The following is a 21,264-nucleotide window of genomic DNA, read 5'->3' on the forward strand; positions in this document are numbered from 1 at the left end:
GAGATTGCAGACTCTGGGGCTCTAGTTGGATTGAGAAGTTTCCAGAAGTAGTGTTGTCCATTGCCTGTCGTGTATGTATCTATATGATCATGTGAACTGGTCAATGGCATCATTGCCTTGTTTTGTCTGTCATGGCATGCAACAGATTTATGAATGCCTCCAACAGTATCTTGGAAAAAGACCAGCTCCAGTCACGCTGCAGGCACGTGCGCTGAGTCGCGAGGTGAGATTGTGTGCACAGTTTATTGCTTCACTTACCCATACCAAATGAATGCACTCTGCTGCTGTTAAGTGTTCTGGTATTGATTCTGTGTCTCAGGTCTAACCACAGTATGTAAACTTGAAACTCTGCTTACACATCTGAAAAACTACTCAGCAGCCCTTACTGGGGGGGGGCAGCACGAGAAATGGGCACAGCTGTCACTGCTGGACTATGCAAATCCTGGCCAGTGTAATGAACACACATGTTAATTGTTTAATCACTGACCACATATTTTTCTTCCCATGTAACTCTGTGGTTCAGTGTTATCGCTACAATCAAGCAGAGTGATGTGATGATATTGAAAGGCTTTTTAGATTTTTCTAATTATAATAGTTGAATTCTAAATCTTTTAATTAGTGGGAGAGCTAATGATGAAGTAGAGAAACTGAGACCAGTGATGAAATTGGTTGAGAGATGGGAGCAAAAACTGATTTAGAGCACATGGCACTGTGCCTGAACTAAATTAAGCCTGGCTGAGTGTTGTGCAGCTGTGGTCATATTGTCAGTTCTAGAGCAAACCATATGGACATCCTCTGATTCACATAACGGGGGGGCTTTACACTGTCTCCATTCCTTTACATTCAGTGCAGAGCTTTCTAAAAGAATTGTCCTCTAGGATCCATCTCAGTGCTTATTTTCTTACATTTATCAGGTGGTAGAGTTACTGCATGAAGCCCCTCCGTCAGGAGAGGTCAAAGAGCTAAGACGGCTACTGCGTTCTCCACACTTCAAGGCAAGTCCTGCATAAGGAAAGAAAAAGTTTGCTTATGGAGCTCTCTGCAGTGGGAATGGAAATGGATGGGCAGCTGTTCACAAGAATTGGTAAAGGGGCCAGAAGAGACATAGTTTCCTAATGATGAACTAATCTGATCATGAGATCAAATGTGGACTGTGTATCTGAAGTACCTGCAGTGGGCTGCATTTTACTTAAGGCTGTGTTTGAAAGCTGTTTCTTACAAAATTTTTAATTATGGACAGTTAATGCACATATATAAATATCAAACCTTCCTTGAAATTGCAGAACCTGTATTCTTAACCCAAGAGCAAAATAGAAATATTTCTTTCGTATTTTGAAGGTTTTCCACAACAAGCAAAGGAACTGTTCTTAAATCAATCATGGTTTGCTTTTATTAGTGGAAAGAAGAAAATGTCAGTATGTGCAAGGGATCTGTGTTCACAAAGGAAGGCATTCAGTGATTTCTGACCTGTCACTGTTTAAAGCTCTTCTGTTGTATGATCTTTGCTTATGGGTTGGTTGGTTTGCTTGTTTTCATTTGTAACAGGCCTTGCTATCTGCTCATGATACTGTGGCCCAGAAAGATTTTGAACCAACCCTTCCACCATTGCCAGACAACATACCTGAAAATGAAGAAGCTATGAGGATTGTCTGCTTAGTGAAAAACAACCAGCCTCTGGTGAGGGACCTTTCTTGTGTCTGTCAATTTTTTTTAAGTTAGAAAGAATTAATAATGCATTGGATGCATATTGGTTTCTTCCCAGGAATGTCATGGTGATTGTGTGCATTGTCCAGATTTTACCGAATCACAAGAATTGCTGAGGTTGGAAAGGATCTGAGAAGACTGTCGAGCCATGCATGGTGTGGGTGTAGGTTGTTCAGTGCCTTGTCTGCTCAGGGTTTGAACATTTGGCAGATGTATTTTCATTATATGAGATAAAACCAAACTGGACTGAGAGTTATTCCCATGGCCAAAACAAAAAGGAAGGGAGGAAAGTTCTTTAATAATCATTTGTACTTAGAAGCAGCAAACATTGTATAGCTTAGCTAATCTGTTTTAGAGAAAGATAGCTGTAATATTTGGGATAAAAAAGATTTCTAACTGTCAATCAGGTTATTTTAGTGAGATGGAAGTTGAAGACATTGAAGGACTTTGTACTAAATTATGACCCTGGAAACTACAGGCCTGTCAGTCTCACTTCAGTGCCTGGTAAAGTTACAGAGAAGATTACTCAATAATTGAAAAACACCTGAGAGACAACACAGTCATTGGTTACATCCAGCACTTCCTGAGGGGAAATTCTTGATTATCAAACCTGATTTCCTTTTATGACAAGGTAACCCAGCTAGCTGATCAGGGGAAGCCAATTGATGTAATCCTTCTGGAATTCAGTAAAGCTTTCAATACTGTCTCTCAGAGCATCCTTCTGGACAAAATGTCCAGCACACAGCTGGATAAACACATTATGGGATGGGTGAGCAGGTGGCTCGTGGGTTGGGCGAAAAGGCTTATAGTGACTGGTGTTACATCAGTCTGGGCACTTGTCACTAGTGGGGTTCTGCAGGGCTTCATCCTTGGTCCTGTGCTCTTCAATAGCTTCATAACTAACCTAAACACAGGACTGGAAAGGGTTCTGAGCAAGTTCATAGAAGATACAAAACTGGGAGTAGCCATTGACTCCCGTGAGGGCAGGGAGGCCCTGCAGAGAGACCTCAACAAAGGAGAAGGCTGGGCAATCACCAACCATGTGAAGTTCCACAAGGGAAAGTGCTGGATTCTTCACCTAGGATGTATGAACAGACTGAGGAATGACGTGCTAAAAGCAGTGCTGTGGAAAGAGACCTGGGGGTCTAGGTCAGTGGCAAGTTGGGTATGAGCCAGCAGTGCCCTCCTTCCAGGAGGGCCAAGCATGTCCTGCGGGGCATCAGGCACAGCATCTCCAGCTGGGCAAGGAAGGGGATTGTCCTGCTCTGCTCTGCACTGGGCCAGCCTCACCTCAAGTGCTGGGAACAGTTTTGGGTGCCATGATATAGGAAAGACATGAAACTGTTAGAGACTGTCCAAAGGAGGGCCAGGAAGATGGTGAACGGCCTTGAGGAGAAGCCGTGTGAGGAGTGGCTGAGGTCACTCAGCCTGGAGGAGACCTCACTGCAGTCACAACCTCCTGTGAGGGGAAGAGGAGGGGCAGGCACTGATCTCTTCTTTCTGGTGACCAGTGACAGGACCAGAGGAAATGGCCTGAAGTTGGGTCAGGGGAGGTTTTAGATTGGATATTAGAAAAAGTTTCTTCACCCAGAAGGTGGTTGTGCACTTGAAGAGGCTCCCCAGGGAAGTGGTCCCAGCACCAAGCCTGACAGAGCTCAGGAAGCATTTGGACAATGCTCTCAGGCACAGGGTGTGATTCTTGGGGATGGTGCTGTGCAGGGCCAGGAACTGAACTCAGTGATCCTTGTGGTTCCAACTCAGCTTATTCCATGATTCTGTGGTTACTGCTATATCCATGTTGTGGTAAAAAAGGCTGTATCCCCCAATGCCTTTGTGTCAGCCTGAAGATCAGACTTGTGATATGGAAGGAAACTTACTGGGGTCCTTTGGTGATCAATGTGTTTTTTCTGTGTTCTTACCTGCCAGGGTGCCACCATTAAACGCCATGAGATAACTGGTGACATAACGGTTGCCCGTGTGATCCATGGTGGGCTGGCAGACAGAAGTGGTAGGTGCAATTTGAAACAAAGTGATACATAAAACTGAACTTGAAATAAGATATTTGAAGTAAGAAAATACCTTAGCTTCTGCAGTTAATCTTTCATTATAGAGCAAGATGATGTGCACACGGGACAGCACTGTAAGCAGTGATGCGTTGCAGTGACTTTCATTCTGACTTCATAGATTTTCAGATGAATTTGCTGTTTTAGACTGAGTTGATGAAGAAATCAGTTTTCATTATGTGTTCTTGGCACTAATGCCTGGATATCCCAAATTGCAGTGTAGTATGCACATTCCCTAATGGAGAAATGGTAAACATCAATAGTTGGTGATTCTAGAAGATAACGGGTTTAAGGAATATGTAATAATACTTTTTGGCACTACTCTACTAAACACCTTTCTTAGCACTAGTAGCTAAGCAATCTTGCAAGGAGTTTCCTTGGAAATGTTACTACTTTGTCATCCTAGAATTGAATGTGTTCCATGTCCCTTAGTAAATGTAATGTAATTAAAATGTAAAACATCAGAAGTAAAATTCAATTGCAATCATTATAAAATAGTTCCTTTTAGTATTTTCTGGCCTTTGTATAGAGAAGAAAACCCAACTTGCAGAAAATAGCTGATTAAGTTCCTAGCTAATATTTTTATTGAGTTAAAGGAACATGGAAAAGAAAACAATATTGTGAAGACTTTACTATAAAGGACAGAGAGGAGTCCCAGGACCTCCCACTGCACCTGGAGTTTTTAGGGGTCTGATTCCAAGTCAAGTGGTCTATTAATATAGGATAGGTTCATAATTTACTTTGGGAAGTGGAGCAATATTAAAATGTTTATGCTAATTTTTAAGGCAAATGATCAGTAGATTGTAAAGATGTCATACGGGGGAGTGGGAAGGATTAAGAAAGCTGAAGCACGCAAGCTCCTTGTGACCTGCAGCAGTCTGCAGTCCTGTCTGGGAGCAGTGCAGCTTGAATCCAAAATGCCTTCCTCCATACATGGAGCATTTTAATGCTGACTTAAAACCTGTGATATTTCTGTGTGACCCTGCCTTGCCTATTCAAGATAAATCATGCTGTGATAAAACTCCTGCTGCTGTTTTCATATTTGTTTTCATGGTAGGGTTGCTGTATGCTGGAGACAAACTGGTGGAAGTAAATGGAGTTCCTGTGGAGGGACTTGAGCCTGAGCAAGTCATTAATATTCTGGTATTTATTATTTTTTAAATATGTTTTCTACTTCGCACCTTAAGATTATTTGTTTGCTCCCTCTTTTACACACTCTTGTACATGAGAAAGACTGGAATTTTTAACAGAAAATTCAGATTGTTTCCTTACTGTGAATGAAGTTCCCAACTGCTCATGAAATCAGAATATATTAATTAAATCTTAACTTCTGTTCTGAGCAGAAATTACCTTAACTGTGACCATTCCATCTGCAGCTTCTGGGAAAAATTCTAATTTATTCAGCCTTCACTGATTCATAACTTTTTCTAGAAGTGCCACTCAGAAATATTCCACAAGAAAGTCGTGGAAGGCTGCTATTCTAATTAGAGTCTATGTTAAAAAATGCAGTGAAGCAGAGTGAATGAGCTTGTAAGCTACACACCTTACCTTGCAAGAAAAGGGCAGTGTAATTACTGTCTCATGAAGAAATCTTTTGAGGTGTCCCTGTTTTGTCATTTTGTGCAAAATTTTTCAGGGTTCTTAACTGTAAAGTGCCAGCCAGCAAGGTATTTCTGTGTATAATCATACCAAGTCTGTGCCATTGCCTTGGTTGTACCATTTCTAGGTATAAGAAATACAAACACCATTAGAATGCTTAATTACTAATTTTTTTTCCTCCCCTTTATATAATCCATCTAACCAGACTGCTACTAATTTAAATAAGATTTCAGTAGAAAAGTTTGGTATGAATCAGTGCTGAAATTACATATACTTACAATGAAACATACATTGCATTAAATTAAAAAATATTTAGCAAAACTTTGATGTTTCATTCTTGAGTTTCCTTTTGGAAAAAATATAGTATTATCACATTGACTCTGTCTACCTGAATTCTACCTGTAACACAAACATTGCAGTATCCTCAAAGCCATGCTATGTCTTGCCTATGTTTGATTACTTGTGTCGAATACCAACCACATTTTAATTATTTTCTAATCATTTAGGCCCTGTCTCAGGGGACAATTATGTTCAAATTAATTCCAGTTTCTGATCGGCCTGTCAGCAACCAAACAACAGTAAGAAACATTCTTTTTCTTTTCCCAGACTGGTAGCAGTAGTGCCCAATTGTGTGATACAAAGACATGGTGTTGCCTGGAAGTTTGTTGCAATCCCTAAAGTGTTACCTTGCCTTTATGGCTGCCTCTCAGCTGACATCATTATGGTGTTGCTGAAGCAGTAAAGACAGTAAGTAGAAATGTAACTGTGTAATAAAGGCACTTTCTGAGTGATCTACAAGTTGAAGGCTAGTTCTTTTCATAATGTATGAGATAAATGGGCTTTTTTTTTTCTCATTTAATGAACAGAGAGCATTTAAGGCTTGATCTGGTTTTTAAAACTGGACTTCATCATTAGACTGAAGCAATCTCTGGCCCTGTGACTGTAAAGCCCATGTTGTACCCATTCTAGACTTGGCTTCCACTCACTCCTGCATGTTTTCTTTGCTAGCTGTACGTGCGAGCCATGGCAGATTACTGGCCCTTGCAAGATCCTGCCATACCATGTGCTGATGCAGGTTTGCCTTTCAAGAGGGGTGAAATACTCCAGATTGTGGATCAGAATGATGCTCTCTGGTGGCAGGCCAGGAAAGTTTCAGATCTCAGTGCCTGTGCTGGACTCGTACCCTCAAATCATCTTCTTAAAAGGTAAAAAAATCATCATTTTCCTGATTTCTGGTTCAAAAATCAGCCAGTTATTCAAAATTTTCCTAAGTTTTGTAGCAGTATGATTCAGAGTGACATCTGACAAACATCTTTCCTCTTTCTAATCTCTGACTTCTTGCTATTTTTCCCTTAAGAGCACCTGTGTGAGAGGAGGCTTTTGAAAGCACCTGTGTAATCTCAAATTGCCATTTAGGAAATTTGCAGCACTTCTCCAGTCTCCGTGCTGGTTGCTAAGACATCTGGTGGAGTGTAGCAGCCGAAATTGAGGGCCCTGACTACTAAATGACCATCATCTATGATGAAAAAAAAAAGCAAGGGGAAGAGAGGGATACTTAAAGCATGGTATATTTTTAAAGATGTCCTGTGATGCATGAGTGACCTCTTCAGCTTCGGTCAAAACTGAGTAGACCAGATTAGAAGAACAGAGGAAAAAAAGCAAACACTCAAGAAAGAACAAGGGTCGCTTGCCTATTATTTTCTCATAAATAGACCATTATTTTTACACTACATGCATTCAGAATCAGAGTTCTTACACTGCTGTAGCAAACTTTTCAATCTGATCCTTTAACCACACATCCTGTGGTACCCCCAGGATAATGTAAGGCCATGCACTAGCACATGATAGACTTGACTTTAATAAATATAAATCTACCTGCAGTGTATAATGCAAGGTGAAATGAAACTGGGTTGTGACTCAGACTGCATGGAGGCAGCAGTACTACTACCCCTACCTGTGCACACTCTTCTACTTCCAGGAGTCTGTACCACAGTATGGCTTATCTTCCTGTACTTTTGTATAAATTAATAGTACTTCTGGGCTGCTGATTTGGAAATTTGAATACTTCTGATAGCACACTGGTTTTATTTCAGGTCTTTGCAGTGGTCTAAAACATTGGTAATGTTTCAGTTCTTGCTGTCTTCTCTCAGTTCAGTCCTGATCAGTCTTACATGTAAGCAGTGAATCTGACTGGAGCATAATGTGCTTGTGAACTGTTTTCTTTAACTGTGATAAATTTATTTCTATGTAGGAAGCAGCGAGAATTCTGGTGGTGTCAGCCCTTCCAGCCCCACCTCTGTCTCAAATCATCAATGTGTGAGTGAAAAGTTACTTGAGCAATACAGCAGGAAAGAAAGATCTTGTCTCTGTTTCAGGGATACTGAAATAAAAGCTTGTGCAGTTCAGCTTAGTTCAAAGACATTGTTTCTGGAGCCACATTGTAACTTTCAACTGTGTTAACTATCCCCTGAAAAAAAAACAACTTACTGATAATTGTACCTGGAGTACTGATGGTAGAGATGGTTGTCTCCAGTGTACTTGAGATCTGACCATAAGCTGTGATTTCAACTTCTTCTAAAGTCTCTATGCTCTAGGACCTAACTGGGCCAGCCAGTTCTCTCTAGGAGAATTGGCTGTAAGTCTTGAGGTGACAATTGTCCTGGCCTGGATTTCTGGGGACGCAGATACCAGCTCTGCCACTGAGAAGTGCCATGTTTGCAATGTTTCTTTGCCATTGAAAGCTATTGAGAAAATAATAGAACTTATTTTCTTGAGGTCTAAAATAAGCTATGCTGCCTTTGAATTTATACATGATAACAATCCCGAAATATTATCTTCTGCCAACTATAATTTTCTGTAAATATGCAATTATTCCCAGAAAAAGAATGTTCTTTCTGTTTCTTCTGTCCCCATTTCCTTCTGTGGTTCTTTATGCAAGTATAAAATTTTTCTCTCATGATAAATCCCAGGGGGCATGTGTTTCATTCCCTAGGATTCTGCTTGCACTGATTGCATTGCTTGCTAGAGCTGAGGCTCTCTTTCACCATAATTTTATTGCATTTTAACTGCTTCAATGGATATGCTGTGAGCAGTAAGCACTGTGGAAGAAGGTAGGAAATCACATCTGGACAGCATTGCATTTCTGTACCTGGAACCAATATGACACATGGTTTTACAGGCTTTTAAAAAAGTTGTCAGAAATTAGGCATTTTGATAAATACATGTGGAAGAAGCCCAAGTTCTTGGCATTTTGTGTGCTTAACATAATTGAAATCCAGCCTTTTTTCACCTAGTAGATGCATACGTTGTCTTAAAGTGGAAACCTTAGCTGTGCATTATCTATAAGGGAAGTGACAGTTTGAATGGGTTCTCTGAGGGAAGAAAGACAAAATTTCCTCTTTCTCTTTTCTTCTCCTTCTTTCTCTCCTAGAGCAGCTCCCAGGGAGTATTTCTTTAAAGGATATATATGGGCAGAATGTGATTGACAGATACTCTGACAAGTGCCCTGTAACTGGAAAATAGCTCCTGCTGGCCCTATCTGAAAGGGTGTGCAAGAACAAAACACAAACAGTGCTGTATTGTGAGCCCGTGAGATTGCCCAAGCTCATGTGATCAGATTTCTGAGACATAAATTGATGTCGTCTGGGGATTGAGAAAGAGCTGAACTGATCTTTTCCTTTTCTTCCTTGTAAAAGTAATAATAAAAATAAAAAGCAAAATACTTTCCTTGAGTGTAGCATGTTGGAAAAATATTTAAAAGCTATAAGACAGAAAATTATATTCCCTCATGGTAATACTTAATAAATAGGTATCTACTGGATAAACAGATTGACACGCATGTTAAACCTTTCATTATTTGAAGAGGAGAATTCAAGTTAGATGCATTTGTCTCTCTGCCTTCAGAGCACTCACTTAAGAGTTTTTGCTCAGTGTAATGCAAAGAACATCACTAAACTGGAGTTAACAGTTAAAATTCTTAAAGATGTCTAAAGATGATTTGAGCTTCACCTATCTTGTTTCTGATGTCTGAGTTCAGTCTTGTAAGATCTGTAAGGGTGTTTTTCCTCTCCAGTGGTTTTCTGATTCAGATGAATTTTTTTCCCTTGTGTTGATCTGTAGAGGATGACATGCAGATTGACGAAAAGTGTGTGGAAACAGGTAACTGAATTCACTTGAGATTATTCTATTTGCTTCAAGGCAGTATCTAGTTTAAAGCCTCATTTCCTAGATAAAATCACTCATTCTCCTAGTGAACTTAATGGTAGAAAATTCTATTTTTCATACCCTGAAAACCTCCTCTCGTATAAGTGTATTAAAATGAGCTGTCTGCAGTTCTGGTGTACAGTGCTTATAGTCAAGTGCTTTGACCAGCACAAAAATATTTGCTTGAATGAGATGCAACTGCTTTGATACAGGTGTTGGATTGTGGTTGTAAAGTTACCATGCTTTTCTGCCTATTGCTTATTTAATGGCACAGATTGTTGTGGTCTTGGAGAACCCACACAATTCCTTGTCAACAAATCCCTGATCTTGGGAGAACAAGGAGCAAGAATAGGTTTTTGCTTGTGAACACTTGAGTGTAAAGATTGGTAGCTTGAGTTGCTTCCTAAAGCAGTGCAGTTCATTCTTTCTTCTCCAAGGTAATTGAGAAGCTCTCATGGAGGGATGTGATCCTGTAGGACTGTGTGAAAAGAGATGAAGCAGTTAATTTAAGTATGGTGAGCTGAATTTTGCCACCTCAGGGTAGAGGCAGCTGGGGAAAGTATATGTGAGACAGACTGACAGAAGCTGGAAAACTAATTTCTGATTCTGATATTCATTAGAAGGAAAAGAATTAAATTTTGAATTTATTTTAATATCTTTGCAATCTGGATTACTAAACAAGATGAAGAAACATTTGAGTCAGGTAAGTTCCTCTGACCTAACTCTGAGTTCCTTGTAATTGTTCTGCTGTGAGAAGGGTGTCCAGAGACAAGCATCTTAGAAACAAGCAGGTGGCAAAAAACCAAAATGCCACTTCAGCTTCAGGAGGAACTATTCTGGCTTGAAAAGCCATTATGTAAAATCCTGTTGCTTTAACTCTTCCTCTTGTTCTCTGATTACCTTAGTAGTAAGGTTTCTGTCCTCTTATCCCATGAGTGTGAATGTTTCTTCTCGTGCATCAGTAGCAGACCTATTTATCCAGCCCTCGTCAGCTGTACCCGTGCAAGCTGTGACAGCAGGGGCTGCAGTGATGTCAGCAGATAATTGGATTACCTTCACTAATATGCAGGCCTGAATCCCCAGTGCCTGTAGGAGTTGATGTGGTAAAGAGGAAAGCTGCTTCTAGATTCCTGATTGTGGGCATGGCTGACATACAGGAAAGAAAAATGCTTATAAAATTCATTATTTATGTATAAAAAATACAATTAAGAAGTACTCTTTTGTTGACCAAGCTGATATGGGGGATTTTGGTTGTTTGTTTGGGTTTTTTCTTGGGTTGTTTTTGGGTTTAGGAAGCAGCTGCTTATTTACAGCACATTGAGAGTTCTGCAAAACTTAAGTCTTCTAAAATAAATCATTTGTCCCCTAAAATAAAACTACTGCTAAACTTCTCATTTGAAGTATTTGGTAATCTTGTGGAGAAGAGTGTCATTTTACCTTAGATTTGCTCTTCTCCACAAGGTCTCTACTTGCCACTTCTTTCTGCACCCACGTCTCTTATCACAAGCGTTTGTTCTCTTCTACCTCTCAAGCAATGCCCAAGGCTTTTAAGGCATAACCAGCAGGTCTGCAGGGCAGTCTTTTGTTTTCAGGCTAGGATGTTTCTGATAGCTGCACTTGGGGATTACTGTTGCAAATCCTGCTCAGGGCTGAGTCAGCTGTCTGCTGTATCCACACTGTCAGAGGAATAAAGGTGCAAATATTTGCTATCCTACGTTCCACTTTGACCACTTTAAGTAGTTGCAGATTTTGCACTACCATACTGAAATAGATGCTCCAGTTCTTGCATTCTCTGGGAACCAAGAATTAATGCTCAAAGAAGCATATTTTAGATTTAATGTCTGTAGTGCCTGTTTCCTACATTCCCTATGCATTGGACAATGCTGGTTGGATTTTTTGTTAGATCATGGTATAGACTGTCTCAAAACTAATTGTTTTATATCTGTCTCTATCTGATTCTGCAGAGGAGCTTAAAGAAGGTAACACTAACATTTTTTTCCCTGTCTCCTGTAGCAGTAATCTAATAGAATTTATCTGTGTTTATGCTTTAGCAGGAACTACCACTCTTCTTGCAATACCTGGTAGCTGAATTGCTTGTTTCCTGTAGGATTCTACAGTGCACTCCATACCACAGAAGACAGGGTAGATAAAGCAGAAATATTTAAACATGTTTGAATGATGACTCAAGAGACTTGAAGATAGATGGGCATGTATCAGCTGAACATTAATTCTGAACATTGCCCGGAATGAGCAGTTTTGTGCTAAGGAATTTTTCCCATAGTCATTAACTAGTTGTTAGTACATCTAGAAATGTAGGAATAAAACTGTATTGTAAAGGTACAAGTAATGAAGAGTGTATAGCTGTGAAAGGGAAATTAACATGCATCTAATTTTGTTTCAATACTTCCATGCTTATGAGATAACTGTAAATCAAAGAGTGCTAAAAGTATTTCAAAGCTTTGCAAATGAAAATAATGTTTTTCCTTGGAACAAATACTGCTTTTAAAGACATGCCTATGTCTTCTGTATCTCATTCTTGCTTTAACAAGGCCTAAATAAAGGGAATGCACAGCTTGGATAACTACATGTGTGGTCAGGAGAAAATAAGGAATACTTTTTGAAAAGAAAGCTAAACACTGACAACATTTTTTTTCCTTTGTGATTTGTTTTCAAATCACCTTTCTCAAATAGTTTCCATAGTTTCTGAACATTGGTGTATTAGAAAATTGGTATGTTTGAGCCTTATACAAGAGATTTAATTTTTTAAAAATACAGAGTTTTAGAATAGTGAAATGAATGGTGAATTCATCTGAATAGTGAAGCCTCCATGATGAATAGCATGAGAATGAGGACAAAAAGAATTGGAGGAAACAGGTTAGGTTCACATGTTGGAGCAGATGTCACTGATCCAATGAAGAAAAAGAAGTAATAAAATCAGGTCTTCATTTTGCCTGAAATATCTGAGCAGGCACAAGTTGCATTTTCCAAATATGCTATAGGGCAGAAACTGAGTTACAAAGTTTTTGTTTCTAATTTTGAGCTTCTAATTTTGACTTTTTACTATTGTTTTAACTAAAGACTTCTTGTAAGATAGATTTCACCTGAAAAGCTTAAATTTTGTGGAGGTTTTTTTCACTAATTTCAATTTCAAAACATCATTGTCTGGCACGTAGATATCTTGGGAATGAGACAAATAGAATGTTAAGTTTCAAATTTCATTTAGGAAGTACCAAGACGTTCTATGTTTATTTTTTCTTGCAATAACCCTTTTGAATTGGTCAGGTGAAATATTTTGATATTATAGAGTAACATGCTTTTAAAGTTATATTAAGCATCATACTTCCACATATTTACTGAAACTCCTTTTTTCCTTGGGATCAGCACTAATTGTTTGCCATCTAGCTTTTAAGTTTCACTTTTCTTTTTTATTTCATGAGTATTTGTTCTTTGTATTCTAGAAGAGGAAGAATTTGGTGAATTTGGTCAACGAGTCTTTATTGGTACGCAATAACTAAAGATAAGTAAAATGTTTGGGGCTTGATCTAGCTTGAGTGCTTGAATGAAGTTTAGTAAAAATCTTTGTTCTTTATATCACCTAAAGACTTTCTAAATGGAATACAGTTTACTCTGTTTTCCAAACATCAGGAAGTCTCTTTCCTCCTAATAATGCTCAACCTCTCCATTTAAATCTTCCTGTTTGATTTCTACAGAGACTTGGCCACTGCTATTTAAACTTGACTTCATGATTAATTTTGCTCATTTTGACTTCAAATGAGAATAATCATGAGGGCTTTCATTAGAAAAGTACACCTATATGTGAAGTTTTCAGAGTTGGATGGTCAAATGAAGAAACAAACCTACCTCTATGATTATTAAACCATAGTGACCTTTAAAATACATGTTCTGGAGGCTGGAGCAAATGTTCCAGACCTGCCTCAAGAGAGTGAACCACCTACAATATCAAAAAAGTTGACCTGTTCCCTAGGGATGCCTTGGGTAGTCCGAAACTTCTCCTCCAGCTTGTTTGGGGGATCTTTCAGAAGCCTTTACTTCCAGGCTAATTTTCAGGTGACTTTCAATGGGATTTACCAACTCTGTAGCTGTCACTTAATGCTCAAAATTCTACCAAGCTGTCATATCAAGTGCAGCAATGACATTCACTAACCTTCCCCTTGCAAAAACCTCAGAAGAGGTAGTATGTTATGTGGCTTAGCAAGAGGCCCTCTGGGCTAAAGAGCCACTTGCCTGCACTGGGCTGTATTTTCCAGCATGCGCCTTTGCCCCCCTTTGCAGCTGGGTTCCGCAGGAGCATGCGGCTGTGCCGCAGGAAGGCCCGGCTCCAGCAGCAGTCCTGCTGCTCCCGCTGCCCCAGCAGCTGCTACAGCGCCCTGGCCGCTCCCTACGAAGAGGTGGTCAGGTACCAGCGGCACCCGACAGACCGGCACAGGCTAATTATCCTCGTGGGTAAGAGCTTAACCCTCCCCAGGCACATTTCAGCACGGGTTTCCTGCTGCTGATTGCAGTGCTGACTGTGTAGGCAGTGCTCAAAGCAACACTTCAAGAATTATTGTCATTTGGCCCCATTATTTGGGTTAAAGTTTAATGCAGGTATCATCTTCTTTGCTTGAGATAGTGAGTGGTAAAAACCAGTAATAATAAAGTCCTTAGAAGAAGCTGGTTATGAATGCTGGCTGATAATGAATTTTATTAGGAAAGCGGTTCTGTTTTATATTCAGCTGGGACTGAAAATGATGAGAAAAAATTGGTAACTTAATAGAAAGCATCTTTACATGGAGGCATTTCTACAACCAGTGTTAAATGCATAGATATAACAATAATAAGAAGAATATTTAACTCCAGACTAGAACAATGTCAATAATGGACAGTATGGAAGGATGCCTTTAATAATGCTTGTTATAGGACATACTGCATTAAGTGGGATGCAGGCTCTCAAGGAGACTTTAACTGTAGTGACTGAAGGGAAGATGCTGTTCTGCACTGTTCTATGGTCCTGATAAAGCAAACTGAATAAGGGCAAATCCACTGTCCTTTCTAAGTCTGGAAGTATTTGAAAAGTTTTTTGTTCTAAAGTAGTACTGCTGAGTTGCCCCCTGGGTGTGGCTATATTGCTGTGGAGAGATTTGTACCCTGTTGGTAATATTAGCTGCTGTTACCCTGTCAGTAATATTAGCTGCTCTTCCAACTTTCCAGGTCCCGCAGGAGTTGGTGTGAATGAGCTACGGCGAAGGCTGATCACAAGTAACCCACGAGAGTTTCAAAGTGCCACACCTCGTATGTAATGCTTTTCTTCTTTCCTCCCCGACCCCAATTCAGACATGAATAGGAAATGCCAAGCACCTTCCTCTTGCCTTTGTGTATTTATACACTCTTTGCTCTATGGCTGTTTCTTCAGCTCTACTGAAAGGCAGTACTGCTTGCTTTCTTAAGGGTCAGTTTAAAATACTATCTATCTCATTTTGGCAAATCAGACAAAGGTATGTTCAAGTTCCAGCTTCTGAAACCATTAAAAGCTTTATGGATATGAAAAGTTATCTGCATGATTTGGTTTAACTTTAGTGTTTTCTTTTCCTAGATTTAAAAGAAAAACATTTCTTGGAGATATTTTAAGTTCTTAGGGTTTAAGTACTCAAGTATGAGAGTGAAGACAACAGAAGTTGGTGCTTAATAGGCTTTGCAGCTTTCCTTATTAGCCTTCCAGTCTCAGATGAGACTTATGCAGCTTAACTTCTGACGTAACAACTGAAATTATTTCTACCTGTGCTTATTTGGTTCTTGTAATTTAGATAACCAGACTGGAAATTATGTATCCGAAGCTAGCTAAAAATTCATGACTTAGCACTTAAGGTCCCAGATGAGGGGAAGGTACAAGTGTGGGAAACTTGTGGGATTTTTCTGAAAGAACCTTAAAAAAAATTGCCTCTGAAGAGTAAAGAATTGTGCAACCAGTTCCAAGGCAGTTCCTGATTGCTTTGAATCATAACTATTTGGATTAAACTACTCTTCCATTCCTAGAAAGACAGTTGTGCTTTGATAACTTTTAATGATTTGTCACTGGCAACCATCACAGTATATGGGGCTTTTGTTTTGGATTAACAAATGGAAATAACTAACATTATTATTTATGAAAATACTGATTGATAGTTCTTCATGAAGTTCTCATTTTCACTTATAAAGTTACAATCATTTAGTTGCAGCTGGTTGGTGTTTTTTTTGTGTTATATCATCCTTCAGACACCACTCGTGTTCAGAAAAGTTATGAAATGAATGGTCGTGAATATCACTACATATCAAAGGAAACTTTTGAAAACATGGTGTATAGTCACAGGTGAGTAGGAGAGATGAATTACATTTTTATTACCTAAAATGCAACATGATCCAAGAAAATACAGTTTTGTAGTTGGTCCCAAGTCTGGGCTCCTCCACTTTTAAAACGGTGTATGTGTGGTGTAAATTTGTGTCAAACTACTTGAGACTGTTTCTTCAAAGACTGTGTTTGTGCAGTTGCAAATAGCTCCTCCACAATTAATCTCAGAATCCTTCTAAAAGGAAGTGGGCTCTCTAGTCCTGAGCTCATTAGATGTGCTTGTAAGTTATGAGTTTAACTCTCCAGGAAACCAGACTGCTTTTGAAAATTTAGCAGTAAATCAGACCTGTTCCTGACCTACAGCTCCATTGCAGCATCTCTGCAGTGATGACACACAAGTAGTTGAACTGTAAGGGCTAAATATTCAAAAGTGTCTGCTCCTTTCTATGCATCAATCATCTCTCTAAGACAGACCAGCTCAGCGCTACAGAGGCGACACTCACTGAACTGTGCCAAGTACTTTGAAATCTTCAGACTTAAGAAGCTATTTGTAGTATGTAATTGACAAGTAAAATCACAGCCTCTAAACACAAAATTCATAAAACCATGATGAGTAAAAAATGCATGTTTTGGAGATGAATTGTAATGGTTTTTGTGCCTAGTGTAGCAGGGAAGAGCAAAGGTGAACAGTATTCCGTGGTTTTTATGATCATTCAGTCCTGATCACTGGATTGTATTTGAAGATTTCACTTTTAAATGGAATCTTTTTGAAACTCAAATGCTCTTTCATTTTCCTTCTTCCTCATCACTGTTGCAGAATGCTGGAATATGGGGAGTACAAAGGGTATCTGTATGGTACCAGTATTGATGCAGTGCGAACAGTCCTCGATGCAGGGAAGATCTGTGTCATAGATTTAGAACCACAGGTGAGTGGTAAAGGGGCAGGGAATCTTCTGGAAGGAAAAATAATTTTCTCTATATTCTTGAGCCATTGGAACAGTGTTAGTTGCTTTGTCTTGTTTTTCACTTTACCTTGTGGTGCTAATTAATAATAGATTATTCTTTTCATGTGTCTTAGGGGGTGGTGGTGGTACTTTCAGTGACAAGTATGTTGAGACAGTTGATTTTTTACCAAGCCAGCAGCTGCATTATCAGTTTGCATGGTATGGAAATGAATTTTCATACTTACTTAAAGTAAGGATTAGTCTTTCACATGGGCACCTGTTGCATGGGATTTATTCCTCCTCCAAGCCCTACTGTTGAGAGTTCTGTCCTTCTATTAGCAATCTCAGAACACCTTTTGGAAACAGCAGCAACACTTGAAGTAGTCAAGCAAAAGCTGAAAAATTTAGTGGGCCTTTGTGCCTGCATTTCTCTCCAGAAGTTACAGCTCTTAGTAACCTGCTTCTTCACTTAGATACTATTTGGTTTTATTTTCCTTCTATTTTTGCATTGAATTTGCTGATGAAGATAAGGCTAATAAAAGCCTGAGCTTGTAAATATCCAAGATACTTAGAGCAGTGTCTAGCTAAACCTTGCTAACCTCTGAATTGCTTGCATATTTAGTACTTAGGAGCTGTTTGGGCTATGCTGTTTAAACATCTCCTCTAACTGAATGTAAAGAGTGACACCATAACTCAGTAATTCAGTAATTAGAGGGATATTTCCCTCTAATTATGCAGAGCCAATGTGTCTGAGCCTTAGGCTGGCAGTGGCTTGTGCTGCTTAAAATAAAAATTAATTTTTTAAAAAAATTAATTAAAAATTAATTAATACAAGATTTGCAGGGTACTACTCAAAAACTGAAACTGCTGTAAGAGGTAGATGAGGTCACACCTAGAAACTGTCCTTTGGGTTTCTTCTGTTACATTTTTAAGCAAAGGGGTAAAAGAGGGGTGTTGTGGTGTGGGGTGTGTAATCTTGCCACTTGGACAAGATTTTTTTTTAGGGCATGAGTTTAAAGGACAAGTATTGGAAAGGATATTAAGTAAGACCAGTGAGGTAGCAGAACTACTGCTGTGTTGCATACTTTATTTTAAATCTGGTAGTTTGACCAAGTTTACATGCTATGATTTTCTTTAGCTTTTTTTTTTTTTTTTCATTCCCTCTACTGCTCTGCAGTAATTTAAAATTAGGAAATGTTACACAGTAAAGGAGTTCTGAAAGCAGGATACTTTCTTCCAGCATGGAACAATAAAGAGGTACTTGTTCCAAAAGTAGCTCCCTTACAGTCAAAAAAGAACAAGTTTCAAATGCATCTTTGGTGTGGTTGATTGTAGAGATCTGTTAGTGACACTGTTCCATCATTCACTGGTATTGAAAGCATCTCCTAATGAGGCTACCAAGCAGAATTAAGTAATTGTGTGCTACAGTTGCTTAACAATGTCTGCTCCAGGGATTATTAGTGGGATCTTTTTCAAGTAAGTGTTCCTGAAAAAAGTGTCTCCTAGGTCTGGGGATCACAGTATGTTGTAAACAACTGGCTTTTTATGGGAGTAAAGCTGGGATGAATGCACTTGAAATACTTTATTTTACTCTTCATTTGTAGGGTATACAAATAGCCCGGACCCATGAGTTAAAGCCCTACATTATATTCATCAAGCCACCCAGCATAGGCTGCATGAGGCAGACTCGTAAAAATGCCAGGATCATTACGGATTATTACGTGAACATGAAGTTCAAGGTGAGATTTGGGAATAAAAGAGATTGAGTTTATTAATCTGAGATTCTGTTACTAGAACATAATGCATTCTACTATGCTACACAGTTAACTCTTAAAAAACATTCCTGTGTTTTTAGGATCAAATCTAATTATTATCTTTTTCTGCGGATTTTGTTGGGATTTCTTTTCCCCTTCCAGACTGGCTTTGAAGCATAAGAATTGTAATTTGTAACCTAGAGGGCTGAGGCACTTCGCTTCAAAATGTATTACAGGAGAAGCTATTTTGCATATTTTTGTTTTATTTAGCTGTCTTGTGTCAATATTTGAGTCAACACATATTTACTGTTTGCATTGAAATACTTGGAATGTGCTTTGTTCAGTAGTATTATTATTTTTTTCACAATTATAAGAATGTATGCTTAGTGCCAGTATCAATCCTATACTAAGTTCTGTAGATAAAACACAGATCCTACTTGTAGGAAATGTATCTCTTATATTTAGAATATATACAGCCCTTTGACACAATCATTTCCATGCAAATCATCATCAAATTTAGTGTGTTAACATTTTGGAGACCTCAGTCTATAACTATGTGGAAATGATTCATGATTGCTATGACAGAAAGTAACATGGAACTGGGGAAATAAACTAAAATTTGGAATAAGAACACAAGCATTAGTAGATTTACCTTCCAGTCTCTAACATTATCTGCTCATCATTAGAGTAACTGTTTTAGGGCAAATGGAGAATCCTGAGACACAAGGTACTTCCTTGGGAAGCATATGGCAGGCAGCTCAGTTTTTGAGACCTGGAACTGACTGTAGCAGAGGTACTTTATTATAGCAAACTGTAAATGAAGTAAAGCAGACTGACATTATCTATTCACCTCTTGTTTATGTGGACCAAGGTGTTTTGCAGATGCTGTGCAGGTATTTTTCTCTACACAACACTGCAGTTTTATGGACTTATTCTGTCTCACAGGAAGAAGATTTACAGGAAATGGAAGAATCGGCTAAGAAAATGGAAGCTCAGTTTGGTCAGTTCTTTGATCACGTGATTGTGAATGACAATTTACAAGAAGCATCTGCGCAGCTGCTGTCTGCAGTGCATCGTGCACAGGATGAGCCCCAGTGGGTCCCTGCAGTATGGATATGCTCAGACAATCAGCCCTAATTCTAAGCAGCAGGCAGCTTCAGAAAGATTACAGCTTATGTTTTACTTCAAGAATAATCCTAATGTCAGGATTGCAAGAATTTATCTTTGTACGTGAGGGATTTGGAAGAGGATTAGGAAAGAAGCTCCAATGGGAGATATAATCATACTATGTTCTGTGTAGCTTTTGAGCTTTTTATGTTACACTTGGGATCTACTTTTGTACAAAAAAAAAAGGAAATACTGTGAGTACTCAATTACAAGAATAAAGAAAAATCTATTTTGTAGCATGTATAGGTGTTATTTACTTGCACATAAGTTCAGAAAGGTCCTTTCCTCTCTATTATGCTTGTTCTGGTTCTGTGATGCCTTTACATTCTGGAAGCCTTACAAACTATATTAAGTCAGAATGTGCTTTTTTTTGCATGGTGGCTGTCAATAGAGTATTATTTATGAAGGTATTGGTTTGTTGCTAATCCTTTTTACCTTTTAAGATAGGAGTGGTGTTGGCATAATAGGTATTACTCCAAAACCTAGTTATTGTCATAATATGTGTAAATATATCTTTTCTGCTCTTCCATCAACTCAGATGAGTACAAACTGATAGAATGTGGACTTACTGAAGAGGAAGATAATCAGAAAACCCTTCTCTTGTTGGTTTGGTCTGTGGTAGCACGGCTTCCTCATCAAAGGGTGCAATGCTTGTGGCAACTAACTTCCTCACTCTCTCCAGCTCCTATTTGTAGCTGTCTGGCCACCTGAGGTACACAGATGGTTATTTTGTTGGCCTACCTCATCAGGGAGGAAAATCAACAACAGCGAGATAAGCAGTCTAGAAAGAGGTTATTTAAAGAGAAGTATTACAGACACCAGGATGCCTGCTTGTTCTAGAGCCAGGGCTTGTATTCCCTGTTTAGAGATAAAATGGGAGAGACCAAAGCCCCAATATGTCATTGCTGTGGGTAAGTACTGACAGAGGGTGAGACAGCAGCCAGCTCTCTGCTGGTGGTCCATGACCAGCCTCCCCACTTCTGCCTAGTCCAGCATTTGTCGACTCTTTGTCTTTTTTCCATGTATTATTTCTTACTTTTTTGGTGTTTTGTTTTGTTTTTTCCGATTACTTAATTTATCAGTTTGAGACCCTAGCTACAAGCTGAAGTAGTCCAGAACCCTTTTCCCCTTGATTTTGCTTGTCTGCAGCCCGAGAGACGACGACTATTGCTCAGGGCCGCGGAGCTACGCTCATTCCGATAAAACAGCAGCCAGACAGACGGCGCAGCCAGGACAAAGGGAAGCCGGCCGTCCTGGCGCTGGGGGTGCGCAGCCGCGGCGCGGGGCGGAAGGAGCAGGCGCTGCTCCCCGCCGCGAGCGCGCCCCGAGCGCTGTTGCTGAAGGGATGTGGCGGGGCGCTCCCCGGCAGCAGCTGCTCAGGCGGAGCTGAAGCGCGGCGCGGGAGCGGGGATCCTTGGTAGAGGAGCGCCCTCGTAGCGTGGCTCCTGCATCCCCGCCCTGCTGCATCCCGCGGGAGGGGGGACATGTAACTGGCCGCAGAGTCG

General features: G+C 39.6%; 1 protein-coding gene across 1 annotated transcript in view; it reads left to right on the forward strand.

Annotated features, from left to right (window-relative positions):
- MPP4 (membrane palmitoylated protein 4) overlaps positions 1-20,001 on the forward strand; it is a 22,138-nt gene extending 2,137 nt beyond the window's left edge. Inside the window, 19 exon segments of the mRNA XM_031058675.1 lie at positions 146-223; positions 915-995; positions 1,546-1,677; positions 3,631-3,712; positions 4,825-4,910; positions 5,873-5,944; positions 6,375-6,571; positions 7,618-7,682; positions 8,459-8,476; positions 9,486-9,524; positions 10,252-10,272; positions 11,534-11,548; positions 13,028-13,069; positions 13,863-14,033; positions 14,781-14,861; positions 15,822-15,915; positions 16,712-16,820; positions 18,443-18,577; positions 19,538-20,001. Of these exon segments, the coding sequence (XP_030914535.1) occupies positions 146-223; positions 915-995; positions 1,546-1,677; positions 3,631-3,712; positions 4,825-4,910; positions 5,873-5,944; positions 6,375-6,571; positions 7,618-7,682; positions 8,459-8,476; positions 9,486-9,524; positions 10,252-10,272; positions 11,534-11,548; positions 13,028-13,069; positions 13,863-14,033; positions 14,781-14,861; positions 15,822-15,915; positions 16,712-16,820; positions 18,443-18,577; positions 19,538-19,729 (1,710 nt within the window). The 3' untranslated portion in view covers positions 19,730-20,001.
- Positions 20,002-21,264: the final 1,263 nt, after the last annotated feature.

This window comes from Geospiza fortis, unplaced genomic scaffold (assembly GCF_000277835.1).
Source record: "Geospiza fortis unplaced genomic scaffold, GeoFor_1.0 scaffold112, whole genome shotgun sequence".
Taxonomy (NCBI): Eukaryota; Metazoa; Chordata; class Aves; order Passeriformes; family Thraupidae; genus Geospiza; species Geospiza fortis.